This window comes from Eucyclogobius newberryi, unplaced genomic scaffold (assembly GCF_026437365.1).
Source record: "Eucyclogobius newberryi isolate DKJ021-1_F unplaced genomic scaffold, fEucNew1.0.hap1 SCAF_18, whole genome shotgun sequence".
Classification (NCBI taxonomy): domain Eukaryota; kingdom Metazoa; phylum Chordata; class Actinopteri; order Gobiiformes; family Gobiidae; genus Eucyclogobius; species Eucyclogobius newberryi.
Genome location: NW_027315812.1, coordinates 15,164,514 through 15,182,001, shown reverse-complemented (window position 1 = coordinate 15,182,001; position 17,488 = coordinate 15,164,514). Strand labels below are relative to the sequence as shown.

Here is a 17,488-nt window from a genome sequence, read left to right as displayed (position 1 = left end):
TGTTCACAGCAGAATCCCGTGAAAAGCGTCTCTCCTTGATTTCTGCTGCCCTTGTGAGATTGCATTAGGAGGTGTAATGACTTGTGAACGTGTCCCATCTCCCTGACCCTGACACGGGAGGAGGAGGAGCTGTGATCTATTGTGGCCATGTGCCGATCTGGAGCTGCCATTTTAATGTGACAGTAAATATTGACCTTGGTTCTGAAAGGTCACTCTGCCTGTCTTTTCGCCTTTTTAATTTAATAGTAATATTTTTTTTATTTCCACTTCACACAGCGTTGGCGTGCCCTCTGTTATGTGATGTGTTTTCAGATATTATAGAGAAAAACAAGAGTGCACCTGATCTGATAAACATCCATATATAATCCTGTACATCTGCTTAGCGTCACATTATTGTCAATAGCTTTAGCGCTAAACCTAATGAACTCTGAGTCTCAATACTGGCAAAACAGATCATATAAAATTGCAATAATAATGAATAATAATAATCAACATAATCATAAATGCAAATTCTGATTTGTTGCAACACTTCAGAATAACTTTGCAAAATTAAATACACCGCAATAAAACATTTGATCTCTTGTTTTATGTTGTTGTTTTTGCATAATTTCATCATAAAACAGTTTGAAAACAAAATGGTGTTTATCGATGTAAAGTTATTTGTGCCAAATTCAAATGTGTTGATTATAAGATGTAATTATTCTGAAGTGCTTTTAAGTCAGTTATTCTCCTTGCTTTTTCCATCTGAAGAGATCTTTATAAAATAGTTTGCATAAAACACAAATAAAGCAGCGTGAGAGTGAGCTGGTTTGCAGATACAGTTTTTAATGTATCACAACAATGAGCAACAAACATACTTGATGAACTATTTCCAGAAGTTGTTCAAATACCATCTACAATAAACGTCATTTCAACTATGACAACAGGTCTGTGACAAAATAAAAAAAGGTTTCAAAACCATGTTATTACCGTGGTACGGTACAGTTGAGACCTCAAACAGTACAGTAACAAAAACTAATGCAACTACTCTCTATATATAAAACATCAATAACATTTTTGGTTTAGTTTATTTAAAGTTTTAGCCATAGGGGCTTCTTCTTATTAAAACCTCAGGGTGCATTTCCTATGTAACCCAGATGTTGAAGAGTACATATTGTGGAGGATATGATTGCGCCATGAAAATCCCTTTGACATCCAGAAGAACAATTCCACTTTCAACCTTTTGAAGGCTGTCCCCATAAGACATGACACAATCCATCCATTTTTTTTTCAAAAAGTTTTTTTTTTTTTCTTTTTGGCTGCTGTGCAGTTGCAATATCTATGTACAGTATATTGTTGGACCATCCTCTTTGTTGGTTTGTTAGCTTTTACCAGTCCTTGGTGTGGAAAGCGTACTGTCGGACACTAGCATCTTAGCACATGATGCTAGCTGACAGTTCAGTCTTTGAATGCTGAGCCACAAAGTGGGAAAGGCAAAACGCCAGAGTAGAGAAAGCCTTTGGGATCAGGACAGTCATGTTTGTACAATGGCAGAATTGCACCTTGGGAGGCCAGGATGTCTCTTATGAAACACAATCAAAAAGTGTCTTCAGGATTAAAGAAAATGTTAAAATACTCGAAATCCAAATAATGACATTTAGAAAGCTCACACAGAAAAATGAAACTGGCATTTTGCGTAAAAAACAAAAAACAAAACACAATTATAAAACATACGGAAATGATATTTGATGTCATTGTTTGAAACAATAACTAAGCATGATTTGATTTAACCTGTCAAACAGTTGCATTACATGCTACTTGCTCATCTCAGAATAGGAAATACCAAAAGCAATACATTTTTGCATTTCTTCATATTAATAAATTTGTACCATGCACAGCCAACTACAAATATGTACAACAGCTTAGCTTTCTTTGTTCACGAGCCTTTTCTTTCATACAAATAGCCTTCTGTTACTTTGGAATGAATCACATTGGTTTCAATTACTAAACTAGAAAGTGATTCGTAAAAAACAGAACACCCTTTGACAGCTTTCACATTCTTAGTTCCACAATAAAATAAAACAGAGAGTAAAGAAAAAGAAAAGAGCAAAGCAAAGCAAAGAATGGATCAGTATTTTGTCTGACACAAAGTATAGAGAATTTATGGCAAGCAAAAAAAACATTACACAGTAGCAGCAAACCTTGTAAGGTAATACTTAGCAATGTTGAAATCACTAAATGTGGAAAACTGAAAAATAGATCAAGTGCCCAGAGAATTGGTGGGAGGACGTCAACCTAATGGCAGCGTATTGATGTAACACTGTTTGGACTACACCATGAACATGTCTGAATATACAACACAAATGCTGTTGTCCTCCTTTTGAAGCAGCATATTTGTAAATGTAAAGCATGATCATATTTTTAACATCGTGACCAACTTGTACCTTAAAAGTTTCAAGTATACAGTACTGCTTTCTTGGATGCACCAATTACTAAATATGTTTCGAGATTGTTAGGCATCAATCTTGTAACACATGTGGACCAATATGCTGCTGCAATAGACACAAATAATAATTAAACACAAACATACATACAGACATATAAACAAAAATCTATTAAATTAACAAATGGCCTACTCAATAATAAAAAGACAAATCAAACAAAATAAGTGCACTATAGTCCAGACACAAGCAGGTACCGTAACAGTACAGCAATTCACAAATGAAAAATGTTATATTCACATAATTCAAGAGTCTATCAAAACTAGAGTTATTACCTCTTGAGAAAAGGGCGTGAGCAGAGGTAAGGTGAGAAGGTAAGAGTTGGCACAGATTAGTTTCTACTACAAGAAATAAAGGACTCAGCTTGTTGGAGTACAAACTGGCAAACACAGGGGCATCATACACATAAACTTCACCATTCGAATTCCCTCAGTGGCAAAACCATACTGTCTTTGTAGGGCAAAACTAAAAGGATATGCACATTGTCCATTGTAACAGTAATATTGTCTCTTGGTACTCTATACACATCAAGGAAATGCGTCCGATAAAGCTTGACATGTTTTGGTTATAAGCCAAGTGTACCCAGGCTTTTGCTGCTTTAACAAATGAGAAATGTTATGTTCTGACCTGAGAATTTAAAGCTACTGAATTACACCTATCTAAACTAAGAGAGATTCTCTTTGAGGGTTCTGGATCGTCATCCCATACAGTACATGCTAGCATTTGGAAAACAATCCAGCTGAGGTGCAATTTGCTATCGTGAGAGTTTTTGGCTTTAAACAAGCCCTCAAGGGACTTGTGGGATTTTTTCCTACTCCATGTTTTGTATACAATATAAGCTCAGTCAAGCATCTGCAACAGTTCTGTCCATAACAAAAATCAATCAATATCTTGCCAGCATATCAATATGGGAAAAACAATCCTGAGTCAATCATTTGGTACTGTAATTTTTTGGGTTAAGAGAAACTTTGGAACTGCAGTTTAAAAAGTCTTATTTTTTCTTTAAGCAAGGGATCCTTTTTTCACTCCTACACACTGAACATATCCATTCTTATACTACTGAAGCTCGTGTCTAGGCCAGAGGCCTGCTTAGCCTTGACTTCCAACGCATTATCTAAGTCTTCCAGCTTCTGGCTTAGCTCATTGTCGGATTCATCTGAACAACTCTCGGTGGGTAGTGAGGTTGGAACCCCTGAGGTGCTGCAGGAAGTTGAGGTAACCGTTGAAGGTGAGGACAGGGGAGGGGGAGGAGAGGCAGACGGGGAGGAGGAAGCAGCTTTCCGGGCTGTGGTGGCCTGGAACAGGACATTTGGCCAGGACTTCATGGACAAGCGAGAGAGATGAGGAAAGGTGTTATTAGAAGAAGCTGCAGACTGCGAGGTAGATGTGGTGTTAGGAGTAGGGGAGCAGACAGTGTGAGGTAATAATCTAGTATGCTCTTTGGCATTTCTCATTGCTTGTTTGATTGTTTTATCTTTGTGCAAGCTCGACTGAAGATGTTGGCCAAGTGCTTCTTTCCCATTAAGAACCACATTGCAGGCAGCACAAGTGTAGCTGCTGACTGCTTTCCGAAGCACTGTCTCTTGCGGGTCGGTAAAAGGATGTCCGAAGTAACAGAAGGACTTCTGATGACGCACCACAGAATCTTCATCAGCAAAAATCATCTGGCACTTTCTGCATATAAATTCATGCTTGACGGACTGGACGATAAAAGTATCTGCTAAATCCATGGAACTTTTGGTTTCAGTTTTCGGTTCTTCTTTTGTGCTTTCTGTCGAAGAGCCTTTGTTGGGTTCGTCCTTCACCTCTGACGCTTCTTTTGGTTTGAAGGAATTGGTGCTGCTGTGTTGTTTCTGGTGTTTCTGCTCCAGCTGCTTCTGCTGCTTCTGCAGTGAGTCCTGGAGGGACTGCTGGTACTGCTGGTACTGCTGCAGGAGGGCGGTCTGGGACAGGCCTGCAGACATGGCCGCCTGTGGGACAGCTGCCGGGCCGTAGGGGAACAGGCTCTCCATTCCGCAGAGGGGGGGAAAGTAGCCCCCAGCCTGGACCCCTCTGGGCAGCTGAGGAGTGAAGCAGTTGGGAAATCCAGGGAGAAAGTATGGCAGGAACTGGCCCCCCAGGAAGGCGCTAGGGTCACCTGCAGCCATGGCATTCTGAAGAGCCTGCAGCTGAGCGGCGTCAACCTCACTTCCTAGTTTCCCCGCAGCGTGAGCCTTCTCCCTCTTCCTGTTGGTGCTGGGGGTGTTGGGGCGTGGGCTGCAGTTGTTCTCTCTGTCCTTCGCCTTGGTCTGCACTGGCTTGTCTCCTGGCTTCTTGCTGCTGTCTCTCTCTGCGTCCTTGCCTTGCTGCTCTGTGTGATTGACTGTCAAAGGTGTGGAGGGAACAGGAGGAGGAGGAGGTGGAGGAGGAGGAGTCTGCAGAAGAGTCTTGGTTGGGGTAGTGCTCAGAGACATGGCAGGAGAGGGGGTGGCTGGTGTAGGGAACCCAAGCATGCCAGCACCGGGAGACGCTAAAGCTGGAATACAGTGGCATAGATATGGAGATATTCAATATTTAGATATTCAATTCCAAATCACTAAGGACATTGGTATTATTGAAGAAAAATATTAAGATAACTAATTCTTTACTGGCTGAATATTGGTACGTCTGATTTAGATTTTGTTATGGATCAAAACTGTTACATGCGCTTTACAACAATTTAATCTTTCAATATATTAGCGTTTAAATATACCAAACCTACAATAAAGGGAAAATAACACAAGCAAATGAAAGCCATCAAATACATTTGTATGTAAAAACCTCTGAACCAGCTGGCTATACAACTCTCAGGATGAAAGCATGCATTAAATTTAAAATAGATTTAAAATAAGAGTTTAAAAAACCCTCTTGTGATTTAGAGTAAACAGTAGTAAAACAAAAATAAATAGTGCATGGTAAAGCTCAGTTCATAAAGCATCTATTAATGTACATTGACGTTTTGTCATACTAACTCACCAGGTGTGTTTGGAGGGAACACAGGGAGTGAGGATGGCCCGTTGACCCCTGGGAGCAGCACTGGTGGGAGCCCTGATATCCCAGGGTAGCCCGAGGGCAGGCCGAGGCTGTGAAGTGCATTGTTGTTGTCCATTGCAGTCTGCTGCCCAGGCATCAGGCACTCTCCAACTTTCTTCAGGCGGTCCAGTTCTTGCTGGGCCATGAGCTGACGGACAGTGGTTGGTGCTAGGTAGTCCTTTTCTCTATCCACCTGGTTTCCCAGGGTTTCCTGCACTTTGGCGATGTGCTGTCTAGAGAATATGTGGTCCCGCACTGACATGCGAGCAGTGTACTTCACACAACAAAGAGTACACTCTGGTCTGGGACCTTCTGGGGAGCCTTGACTTATCATGAACGGCTTTCCAATGTTTATCTTGAATTTCTTTTCTTTAGCGCGGGCATTTTGGAACCACACCTGGACGACACGTTTGGGGAGTCCAATCTCGTTGCCCAGCATCTCACACTCCTGCATTGTGGGTGTGCGGTAGTCACTGAAACATGCTTTGAGGACTTTGAGCTGCAGATTGCTCATCTGTGTCCTGAAGCGCTTGTGTCCTGGTCTGTCTCCGCCATTGTTCCCTTTGCCAGACTTAAAAGGGTTAGACGTACCAAACGGACTTGGTGAACTTGGATCCGTAAGGCTGGATGACTCACTTAGGTCATAGCTTTCCTCCATGTCGTCATCTCTGGAGCTGAAGTAAGAGTCACAGTCTTTTCCAGAAAAGCTCAGGGCAGGACTGACCATGCTGAACTGGAATCTGTCGTTTAAACAATCTGAGTTTGAGAGGAGATTGTTTTTACCATCAATGACCCCACCATTTGCAGTGAAGCTCTCGATCTCGTTGTTATTGGCTTCGTCACCTGTGGTGGCATCACTAATGGCTGTATTAATTGAAGAAGTCTCATCAAAGTCCATCTTCAGCTCGTATGAAGAAGTTTCTGCTGAATTCGCATTGGGCCCTTCAGTTTCATCACAGTTTTCAGCTTTTAAGGATGAAGGGCTTAAGAAGTTTTTTATCTGAGTTTCAGTTTGTTTCATGGGGGTTGAGGAAGCAGCAGGCAGATCATAATCATGTGGCTCACTCTTAGTTGGCAGTGGTGGGCAGTCAAAAAAAGAATACTTATTTGGACTTTCCCCTCTGTCATTGTCTTGATTCATCATTGGACTGGGGGGCAAACTAAAGCCTGCTTGTTTAGCTTCATGCCAATGTCGGGACCTTATGTGGCTGTCTAAAGCAGATTTGGCTTTGAAGAGGGCTCTACAGAAGGGGCATTTCTTGTGTGACTGGGAGGGTCCAATGGCTCTGAACTGCCCCTTTCTTTCTCTAGCTCGAGTATTTTGGAACCACACTTGCACCACCCTCTTTTTCAGACCAACTTCTCTTGCAATATGGTCCAGCATTTTCCGTGTTGGATTTGAGTCAAGCAGATATTTATCATAAAGTATCTCCAGTTGTTCTGGTGTTATTGTGGTTCGCAGTCGCTTATCTCTATGTTGTTCTTCGCTACTGTTTCCACCATCTTTATCATTTGCAGACTCGTCCTTGTCATCCATTTTTCTTTTCATCCCCCCAGCAGATGCTAGGCTGGCGCTACTCTGTGTGGGGATTTGGGTTAGACCTCCAGAGAGCAGGTGACTGGCCATGAGCGGATTATTCGGGTCAAATATCATATAGGGCATATCCATTGGTCTTTCAATGAACTGAGAATGCAGGAATTGGTTTTGGGCAGCCAGGAAATGCATGTGCTGGTGCTCTTGCCATAGCTCCATTGATGGAAAAGCGATCTTGCATTGCTCACACTGGTACTGCAGCATTTGGTGAGGCAGGCTGTTTGTTAGTGTGGAGAGAGCCATGGAGAGAGGACTGGAGGCCACAGACGCTGCTTGGGGCTGGGAGTGCGGCCTTGACATGGGGGGTTGGGTGGCTTTTGGGGGGGGAGGCTGAGGGGTGCAGGCCTTAGACGGTCTCGGCTCGGGGAGGGACTTTATCACAGGTGACGGGGCATTCTCAGTTTGTTTGGGTTCGCTTTCAAGTGGCTCGGGCTTGGGTGAGATTTTGCCCATGCTCGTGTGAGGGGAGGCCAGTGTAGGAGAGCTGGAACCAGAGCTGGTGGCTGTCCCGTGGGGCTGCCTGGATGACTCTGAATAGATTTTGGCGGGCAGACTCAGGTCATAAGAGTCATTATAATCGTCACAGTGGGATTCATCGATTGCGTCTTCATCCTCGTCTTTGTAGCATATCTTTTTCTGGTGAGTGATGAGATCGAATATTCTCGGGAACACGATGTTACATTTTTTACACTGGTACTGCATGTTGCTAGTCCTGATGTAGCGTTCGTTTGTTAGCTCTTTCTTCTCACTGTCTTTTGCGTCAGCCTGGTTTTCGTAGCTCTTGCGGGCTTTTTGACGAGCGTTCTGGAACCAAACCACAATGACTCTGGTTGGTAGGTTCAGGACAGTGGAGAGCTGCTCTATCTCGTCATCTTTTGGATAAGCATTTGTGTCAAAGAAATCTTGGAGTACTCTTAGTTGGTAATCAGTGAATCTTGTTCTGGAGGATCTCTTGTTCATAGCTGGATCAGTTCTATAATCGAGAGCACTAACTTGGGGCTCCATTCTAATGTCTTCCAGTGTAGTGATGGGAGGAATATTGAAATTATAAGGAGAGTCTTTACTACGCTGCCTTTCTTTGAATAGGGTGTTACGGAACCAGTGCTTTATAACTTTTTGGGGCAGGCCAGATTTTTCAGACATCTCCTGGATTTGCTCCTCGTTGGGAGAATTGTTGATATCAAAGTTGGCTCTGAGAATCTTCAGCTGGTCATCAGTAATACGTGTGCGCGGCCTCTTAAACTGGGACTGGCGCAGGAAATTTGGGTCGAGAGCTAACTGTTGCTGGCAGAGCTGAGTCAAGTCGGAAGATAGAGAGTCCATGCCAGGCAGTTGGAGAGCCAGTTGGTGGGACAGGCCTGGGTGCTGCACCGACTGCATCATGAGAGGAGAGAAGAGAGGCAGGTCCATCGGGACAGGCATCTGCACTTGTTGTGTCGCAGGAGCGGCTTGGGGTGGGGGCGGTGGAGGATTTTGGGCTGGAGCAGTCTGGTGAGCTGACTGATTTGTGCTCTGATGTGGGGACGCAGCAGGCGGAGGTGCTGGAGTTTGAGGCTTGGGCATGGATGTGGAGGAGGGCTGTGGGGTGGTCACTGGGGCAGGGGCCGGTGGTGGCGGGGGAGGCGGTGGAGGTGGCGGAGGAGTCTCTGGAGAACCAGGGTTTATGGGGTACAGTTTGTCGTAGGCCTCTCTGTACTGCTGGGCAAACTTTTCGAGTTCGCCGTAGGGGAAGAATTGGCTGTGGACATGCTCCTGGTGGCTTTTCAGAATGAGCATGTTGGAAAAGAGCTTGCCACACATGCCACACTCCAGCTTGTCTGTGTTTATTTGTACTTGTTCAGTCCCCTCTTTGATTTTCTTTTGAATCTTCTGTCTGTTCTCATTGTATTGGATCACTAGTTCAAATCCAAAGTTCTCCAGTAGTGCCTTGGCTGCATTGCCCCTTGCTCCTGACACAATACGTGGAGGGGGAATGAGTGGCTCTGAAAACTTGGACTTTTTATGATCTTTATTTTCTTTATTGTCATCTCCATTTTCAAATTTAGCTCTATTCTCTTGCTTTTCATACTGCTCTTCTGCCTCTCGTGACATTTGGACATCAGATACAGAAATAGCGCTGGACTCAGATTTGAGTTTGATGTTCTGCTGGCTTTTCTGAGACTGAGAGGCCTGCTGCTGCTGCTGCTGTTGTTGCTGTTGTTGAGCTTGTTGTTGTTGAGCTTGTTGTTGAGCTTGGGCCTGTTGAAGTTGATGCTGCTGCTGCATTTGCTGTTTCAGATCCTCCAGAAATGACCCAGTGAGACCTGGCATCCCGAAAGCGGCCGCTGAGTGCAGGGCTAGCTCTGGACTGAGGTTAAACTCTGCCCCAGGGATGTAGAATGGGAACAGAAACTGTGGCTGCTGGAATTGCAGAAGTGCCTCTGGGGTCATGGGGAAATGAGGGAAGAATGCCGGGTTAAGGAATTGCGGCTGGAAGAAGGCAGCCTGCTGTTGGAGCTCGTGCTGAAGTTGGAGCTGGAGTTGGGTTGAGGTCTGGGCAGACTGGTGGCTACTGCTTTGGGAGACATGCTCAGAGGCTGTGGCCTGTTTTGTGTTGCTGTTGTTCACATCTTTGGATTCCACAGCATTCTCTTTGTTAGCTGAAGGTGTGCCACTCCTAGCGGATTCAAAGCTATTATTGTTCCCATGTGTGCTGGGCGCTGGGCTCTTTGCTGGGGCTGAACCACTGGAGCCACTGTTGTTGCTGCTTCCTTCACTTTTGGCGGTTCTGGCTTTGGTCTGGTGAAGAACTGACCTCATATGGATTTCAAGCGTTGAACTTTGGCTATAAGCAACATTGCAGATATTGCATTTGAATGGTTTGTTATCAATGCTGCAGCTTGTCTCCTGGGGGACTGGGCTTGATGCTTCTTGAAGTACTTTCTTCAGTTTATGCAAATGGGAAACAGAATTATAGTGAACCAGCAGAATGTTCTTTTGGGTAAAGGACTCTTTGCATACAGTGCATTTGTAAGGCCGTGATGGGTCTAAGAACTTCTCCATAGTGAAGTTGGGCCCTTTTCTGAATGGCAGGGTTCGTTTTGGTTCTGCTCCCAAGTCATCCAACAGTGAGTCACTGCCAGTGGGACTGGGCTTTTCTTCTTGGTCTAGTTCATCATCTTTGTCTAAGTCGTGTTCAAAGGCTTGGGCCTCTTCTAAAGCTCTGACTTCACTCTCTGTGATGTCTCCATTTATTGGCAAATTTCCAACCAGTTGCTGCACCTCAGCTTCACTTAGTTCAGGATGCCCATTCTCTAAATGCTTCCTGAGGGCCAGGAATGTCCTAAAGCTGCGCTGGCACAGGCTGCACATAGTGGCTGCTCGGATAGCGTGGTATTGGGAATGTATCTGAAGCTTCTGCATGGTCTTGAAGGCCAGACTGCAGTGGTTACAGCGGTACTTGTAGACATGTCGATCAGACACCGACAGTTGCTGTTGCTGCTGTTGGAGCCTCTGAAGCTCAGATAGATGGTCCTGTAAGGCATCTGAAGACTTCTCGTGTCCCACATTACTGCCTTTGTTCCAGTCTGGAGCCTCTGAGGCTTCCTTTGGAGGTTTATGTTCTTCACATTGCACTTCCATTTCATTTTTGTCCTGTGCCGGTTCTTCCTTCGGGATATTTCCTAAAATGAAAAAAAAGAAAGAAGTTAGACTACAAACATTAAACAATACAAACAATAATTATATATTTTCTTAATATACCATGAGCTTTTCCAGTTCCTTCAGAAACAGAGGTAGTGGTCTCCATCAAAGATGAGCCTTTGTCTTGTCCAGTTTGGTGATGCATTGCATTATTTGGTGTTGCTGTGTCTGGTCCCAGAACCTAAACAATTATGAATATAACATTAAAAATTATGGACTTATTAAACGGACTTATTCTTGTTAATAAATATGCAAAATTCAACATACCGTCATTATAAGCTTCTCCACACAGTCAGGTGCCACACTGTGGAGGTGGGTCAGATGTAGCTGTAGATGGATCTTGTTGCTAAGGACGTCCTGGCACAACGGACATCGGATCACAGGCTGCATGGAATGCTGGGACATCACATGCAGCTGCATCAGGTTGGCATCTTTACTGCTGTAGTTACAATAAGGGCACTGCTGTACCTATAAAACAGACAAAATTAGCTGTTAGAAAAATACCATTGTAACCAAATTTTGCATCACGTTTTTCACTAAACCCATGCCCACACAGAAACCCTGGACCAACCATGTTTTCTATAATTCACTTAAGGCTCTGATCTAATGCAATTTTATTAGCAGAAAACATGATTGGGCAGAATTTCTAATCAGGATATTACAGATGACAAAGGTGTGTACTCACTCAAGCTACGCCTTGCCCTCATTACAGGGAGTACTCAGAACATAGCTGCCTCCCCACCACCTGTCTTAATAGAATCCATTTCTGAAATGACTAAGTCCTCCCTCTTTGCAGAGCCCTGCACCAGACGAGCTAATACTTCATAATCTAATTTAAAAACACATATAATTTAAAGAGATGCAAAAGGGGACAAAGCAGAGAGGAAGCCCCACGGCTAGTACAGGTTTCCACTTAAAGCACAAAGACGGCCCTGCTGGGTTTGATGCTAAAAAGCTCAGTCAGAGAGAGAAGAGAAAGCAAAATTTAACCCTTTGAAAGAAAGCTGCAGGGTGTTCGCACACACTAACTGCACGTGTAAGCATTTCAGCGTCTAAGACACTTTTCTTTATTAACTTTGCTAATAAAGCCAGAGAAAATAATGTCTCATTAGCACTTATGAAGACAAAACCTGCCACCGTGTCAATGTCTTTCCTTTGTACAGGAATTCCAGTTTAATTAGTTTGCATTCATTAGCTGTAAGGCACAGGTATGATTACTATTGTTCTCAAAGACTTCACCTGTTCATTGATAGAGGTCTTCCCCTCCGCAGACTTGGGCCTTTTTGGTGGTGTTTCATTCTGTCGATCTGGCAGGAGGGAATGTTTACCCATGCTGTTAGGTCCTGAAATGTCTTTGGATATGGCATTGGCTCCTGGAAGAGAAAAAGGACAAAACATAGTATACATCATTTATCAAGCAAATTCAGCCTAATATTTAGCAGGTATAGTTCCCTCTGACCACTGGTGAAAGGTTTTTTGACTTCACCATCATCATTGTATGCAAGCGTCATGATGGCTTTAAAACTGATTTGACACCCTGACAATCTGTGTATGGATACATAGGAACGTGGTCTGCATTATTTATATTCATATACAATGATGTATTTGTGCCTGAGGACATGTGAAATGGAGAAAACTCAGGCAGGCTCATTATCACAGCACGACATACATTAAATGTTATGGTAATATGATACACTTCATTAGTTCATATACATTTCCCCAGCTACTGCCACAACTTCTCGCTCGCTACAAGATGCAAAATTTTCTGGGCTCAGTCACGGCTGGCGCAGCTTGCCTTGTGTGCTACATTTGTGTGTGTACGTGTAAGCGTGCATGATATTAACAGTGCAGTGTTCAGCCCCTGGTTGTATTTAGTAAATGCTGCAGCTGCTGATAAATCTTTCATTAGGCTCATCCTACGATACCGGCCATGCAGACCCACTATACTCTGCCACTGCAATTTACCCACTCAACACAGCACAAAGACACAGCAACTATCCTCCCTCCTACCCTACCTCTCCCTAAGCCATCTCCCCCTCACTCGCTCGCCCACCAGCCCTCCCTCCCTGGTATGGTCACTCAAGGCAATATGTGAGCCTCACTCTTGCGAATCAACGCTTCACGCTAGATGCACAAATGGAAAAAAAAGGGAAATCAAAGCGCTGATACATAGAGAGGGGGGCTGGAAAAAAAACATTTTGTATTTCATATTATTCTGAGGGTCGCGTTTGTATTGGGCGCATATCAATTCCTCCGGCCCGTTCATGCATTTTCATTCTGTTGCATTAAGTAGGCGTTCCACTTATTTTATTTGTAATCCCCTATATCTGGAGCCTGAAATATTGGCCTGTCAAGGGAAGTGACAAGAGAGACGGAGGGAGCAAAGAAAGGGAGAAAGAGAGAGAGAGCGAACGAGGAGGGAAAAACACAAGGGCACAATGTGAATTTCCAAGAACATCCGAGAATTGCTGTGCAGCTCAGAATAGCGAGGTAATCTGGTCTCCGTGTGCCTGTGATGGCCCCTGCAGGCTTGTATGTGTGTGCGTGTCTGTAATATGTGCTTCCCGACAGGCCTCTGACACTCCATTGGTCCGACCGCAGCAGCCTGGAAGCACCCGTCATATCACCTGACCTTTTCAAAGGCTTCTCCACGCCTACCGTATTTATTATGACCATTTCTAATTTCAACTTTCAATTTTTCCCCCCGTCTTCCAGTCAATTTGCAACTAAATTACATCCCAGCGAAAGGAGATGAGGCGATTGTCGGACAAGAGGCTGCAAACACATTTACAATGCGGCGGCGGAGGGAGCCCACACATCAACATTGATTACTGTCATATTGGATGTAAATATATGTTTGCCCAGCGCATGTGAGCTTGTGCACGTTTGACATAGTTTTCCTTGTGCGCAAGGTATATCTTCAATTTTCATCGGCAGACTATAAGGTTTAGGAAACCCATTTGCTTAAATGCTACAAGATCTGCTCTGTACTCGTGTGAATGACTCTTCTAGCTGTGTTTTACATTTTTAGATGAACTATTGTTTTCAAAATAGTGGAGTGCCCTCAGCAGTGCAAACACAAAGGTTGAAAATGTATCATCAGCCCTCACAGAGTTGCCCTCAATAACAAATGGAGAGCTAAAATAATTAGAGGAATAATAGGGGACATCTAGACAAGAGACATTTTTCCTTTGTCTCCAAGTCTGCATCTGTACTTAATGATAGTGTCCTTTCCGCCTCCTCCCCACAACCTTCCCTCCATCCCTCCATCCTTGTGTAGGCTCCACCAGCTGCAGCCCAGTGAAGCGAAGGGCCAGAATAAACCTGACACCCGCACCCCCCTTACGCCAATGACAAATGTCTGCATGCAGCAGGACCCTACTTGATTAGATAAATCAAAAAGTGATTTATGACACTCAACCTCTTTTGCATTGCGTGGGGAGCGAGAGGCGCACTTACCACCCATCTTTATTTGCGACTGTCAATGGCGTTTAAGGGGCGGTGTATACACAGCCTTACATACTCGCAAGTACACGCTTAAATGGAGAGGAGTGCAGCGCAATGGAAGGGTGCACAGTGAAAGGCAGAAAGGGCAATCAGATGAGAAAGACAGGAGTACAGAGCCTGGAAACACCTTAGGATATTTCTGTTCCAAATTGTTTCTAAAACATGGACAAGCGTAGCTGCTAACGTTTTTGAATTGTGCCCTTTGAATGCTATTTGTGAGATGAGATTGTATCACAACAAGAATATCATTAAATTCTTCAAATCAGAATAAATCCTCTGGAGCAAATAACAAAACGATCTGTGATATTTTATTTATGGTTTGTGTTGTAATTTCTAAAACAATGCATTCTTGGCATTTAATTGCAAGAAAAAAGCGATGTAGAGAATTGGAAGAGCGGGCTGGGTGGCGGCAGCTTGGATTTAGTATTCAATTTAGCTGTCCTGAGCCCTGGCAGACTGGCTAAGGTTACAGAGCAGTAAATCTAGCAGGCAGAGCTGGTCCAAACAGACCAGGGAGGGCCAGCCGCCATGATTTACTGGCCCACTACTCGGAGGTTACGCATTAGGGCGACCCCTGGTCACCTGATAACATTACAGCAACATACTGTGGACCCCAAACTCCCAGTGAAGCCCTCAGCCGGCACACATGCAGCCGCAGGGAAGGTCGAGCGTGGAAGAGGAGAGTAGAGGAGAGAGAGTGTGGCTACTAAACAGCAGCTGTCGTTCAGTTGTGTTTTTTAATGACTAGCCTCCTTTCTTCTCCCTGTACTGAGTGTGTTCTAATGAGAGATAAATATGAGCAAGGCCATGTCACATTTGACAAATCATCTGAAATGTTCAACAAGCTGTCAGGAAACATGCACACACAAAAGCATGGCTGCAGGGTTGTAATTAAATATGCTAATAACTTTAATCAGTTTTAATCTTGTCTTGTTGAGGCACAGAACAAGTACAGCCCTCATGTCTAGATGGGAAAATCTGCAAAATGCATGCAAATAAAAATGGGGAATTTATTCAAAACATGAATATGGAATATTTAACATCTGATTTGACTTGCATGAGATTCAGTTTTTGTTTCTCCACTCATCTTAACAATTTAAACTTGCACACGAAATTAATAACATAGCATTTGACTGCAGAAACAATGAGCAATTTCGTTGCTAATTTGAAGCAGGTAGAGATGTGTAATTTCCTTGGGCAGCCTGACGTACTCATTTCCATGCTGAGGCCTTTGTTTAGTTGGTTATTTATAAGAAATGGGCCCCAGAGCCATGTTGGTGACATCCACTCACAGCACAAAGCTATCTGGAAGTAATCCACATCAGGGCATGGAAAATGTAACATGGATTATAATTAATCTAAAGTGACATGGGATTAAAAAAGACAATGTAAATGAAGCAAGGGAAAAAGCTTGGAGAGTCCTTCCTGGCCCCTCCCACCCTGTGTTTCTCTTCCTTCACTATCTATTCTATCTAGGGCTCTTTGTTAAAGGGATCCTGGGCTGAGAGATGAAGTGCGCAAACACACTGCTCACTTGGTCACACTGTAATCCCTTCCCTGGAGATCTCCATATGGACACACACTCACTCACTATCAGACACACAGAGCTGCACACTTCAAGCTAGCAGGAGATTTGGGGAAGGAGATGCTAAATCTTACCACTTTGAGCTGGAAAAGGAAAAGAGGAAACACAAGGGTCTTTCTATGTTATTAACCCGACCACAGCACACTGACACAGCAGGCAGGCTTTGTGCATTGTCAGGAGTTTCACCACTTTCTCCCCAACACAGGCTGCTTGTTACACGCAAATATAGTTCATGGGACTGGCCCTGAGCTGGTCTCAGATCAGATGACCAATAGGTCCTTTTCCAACTAGTTGAATATTATAAACAACTCCCCACAAAACGCAAAAAATAATAAAAAGTGACCTCAAGAGCAGGAAGTTTTATTATTTACCATCTCCCACCGTCACATGCAAAATGGGACCATTCTTCAATTGTGAAAATAAAAATGTTTTTATGTTCAGTTCCATATGCAACACTATTTATAAAGGGCAATAGCAACAAAACGATGGGCTCTTGAAGTAAGAAGATTGACTAAGTGTTTTACAATTTCCATATGACAATAATGGGATACCGATCCGTAGGCCTCAAAAGACATCCGTACACGATCAGCCCAAACTAGCCTCGGCCTCCATTACCACGTTTATAGAGGCTGACATGTGACGGGCAACACTTTGAAATTCACATATACTCTGGCTTTGGCTCTAAAGCAGAATGGAGTGGTGGACAGTGTTTTGCATGTGTGCAGTGGTGTTAAATGACGATGGCAGTAATATGCGCCGCGGAAATGCATGGATGGTGGTTCCCCGCCATATCTGTCAGACGGACCTGTCAGGGAGATAGAGCTGAAAGATAGATGACTAGCTAAACTAATAGGCCCCAGCCTCACTCAGCTCTCCTTCTGCCTCATTGAGCTTCACATTATAGAGCTAGGTACGGCCGTGCGAGGAACAGGAGGAGGTCGGGGAGGGAGAGAGAGCGATTGGTGGTTAGGATAGATAGCATTTGGGAGTTAGGGAAGGTGCGTGTGCGTTGTCGGGGGGAGGAGACACATTAGTAAAAGGCAGGAAAGAATGAGAGAGAGAACCCCATGCAATGACAGAGAAAAAAGAGTGCTCCATGCAATATTCATCTGGAGTCATGGATTTCCATCTCATACATAAAAAGACCATATGAATTCTTATTTGGGTAAATCAAATCTAACAAAGCCAGGGCTATCCCGACCACAGCCTTGAGCGGAGGCATTATGTGTAGCTCTTCCTCGCACCGAAATAATCAAATACTATAGCATGCCGCCTTGTACGGATAGTTACCCCTCCCTGCTAACAACATTCTTACAAACACATCCTTTTCTGCTCTTTATACTGAGAGGTCGGTGGAAGAGTCGCAGATTGGACAACAATTAAAGCATAGGATGAAAAAAATGGAAGGCGAAATGAAAGAAGGGTGAAGGGGAAAAAACTAATTTAAGTGTTGCAGGGACGCTGTGCAATATTAGAAAAACATATACACATCCCCCCCATCTAATCCTACGCTTATGAAAAATTAATATGTCATCGGAGAGGGCACAAGAACTAGAAAAGATTAATGCAAGGCGCTTATAAATTACAAGC

At 43.9% G+C, this 17,488-nt stretch overlaps 1 protein-coding gene across 4 annotated transcripts in view; it reads right to left on the bottom strand.

The window, feature by feature from the left end:
- Positions 1-805: 805 nt before the first annotated feature.
- Positions 806-17,488, bottom strand: part of zfhx4 (zinc finger homeobox 4) — a 71,583-nt gene continuing 54,900 nt past the window's right edge. For 3 of the 4 annotated variants that reach the window (XM_072450633.1, XM_072450632.1, XM_072450635.1), the window contains exons 8-12: positions 12,046-12,179; positions 11,074-11,274; positions 10,867-10,987; positions 5,475-10,787; positions 806-4,995 (exon numbers count right to left, since the gene is read on the bottom strand). In XM_072450633.1, the coding sequence (XP_072306734.1) occupies positions 3,509-4,995; positions 5,475-10,787; positions 10,867-10,987; positions 11,074-11,274; positions 12,046-12,179 (7,256 nt within the window). In that variant the 3' untranslated portion in view covers positions 806-3,508. The remainder of the gene's footprint in view (positions 4,996-5,474; positions 10,788-10,866; positions 10,988-11,073; positions 11,275-12,045; positions 12,180-17,488) is intronic. The other variant, XM_072450636.1, reaches the window with a different exon arrangement.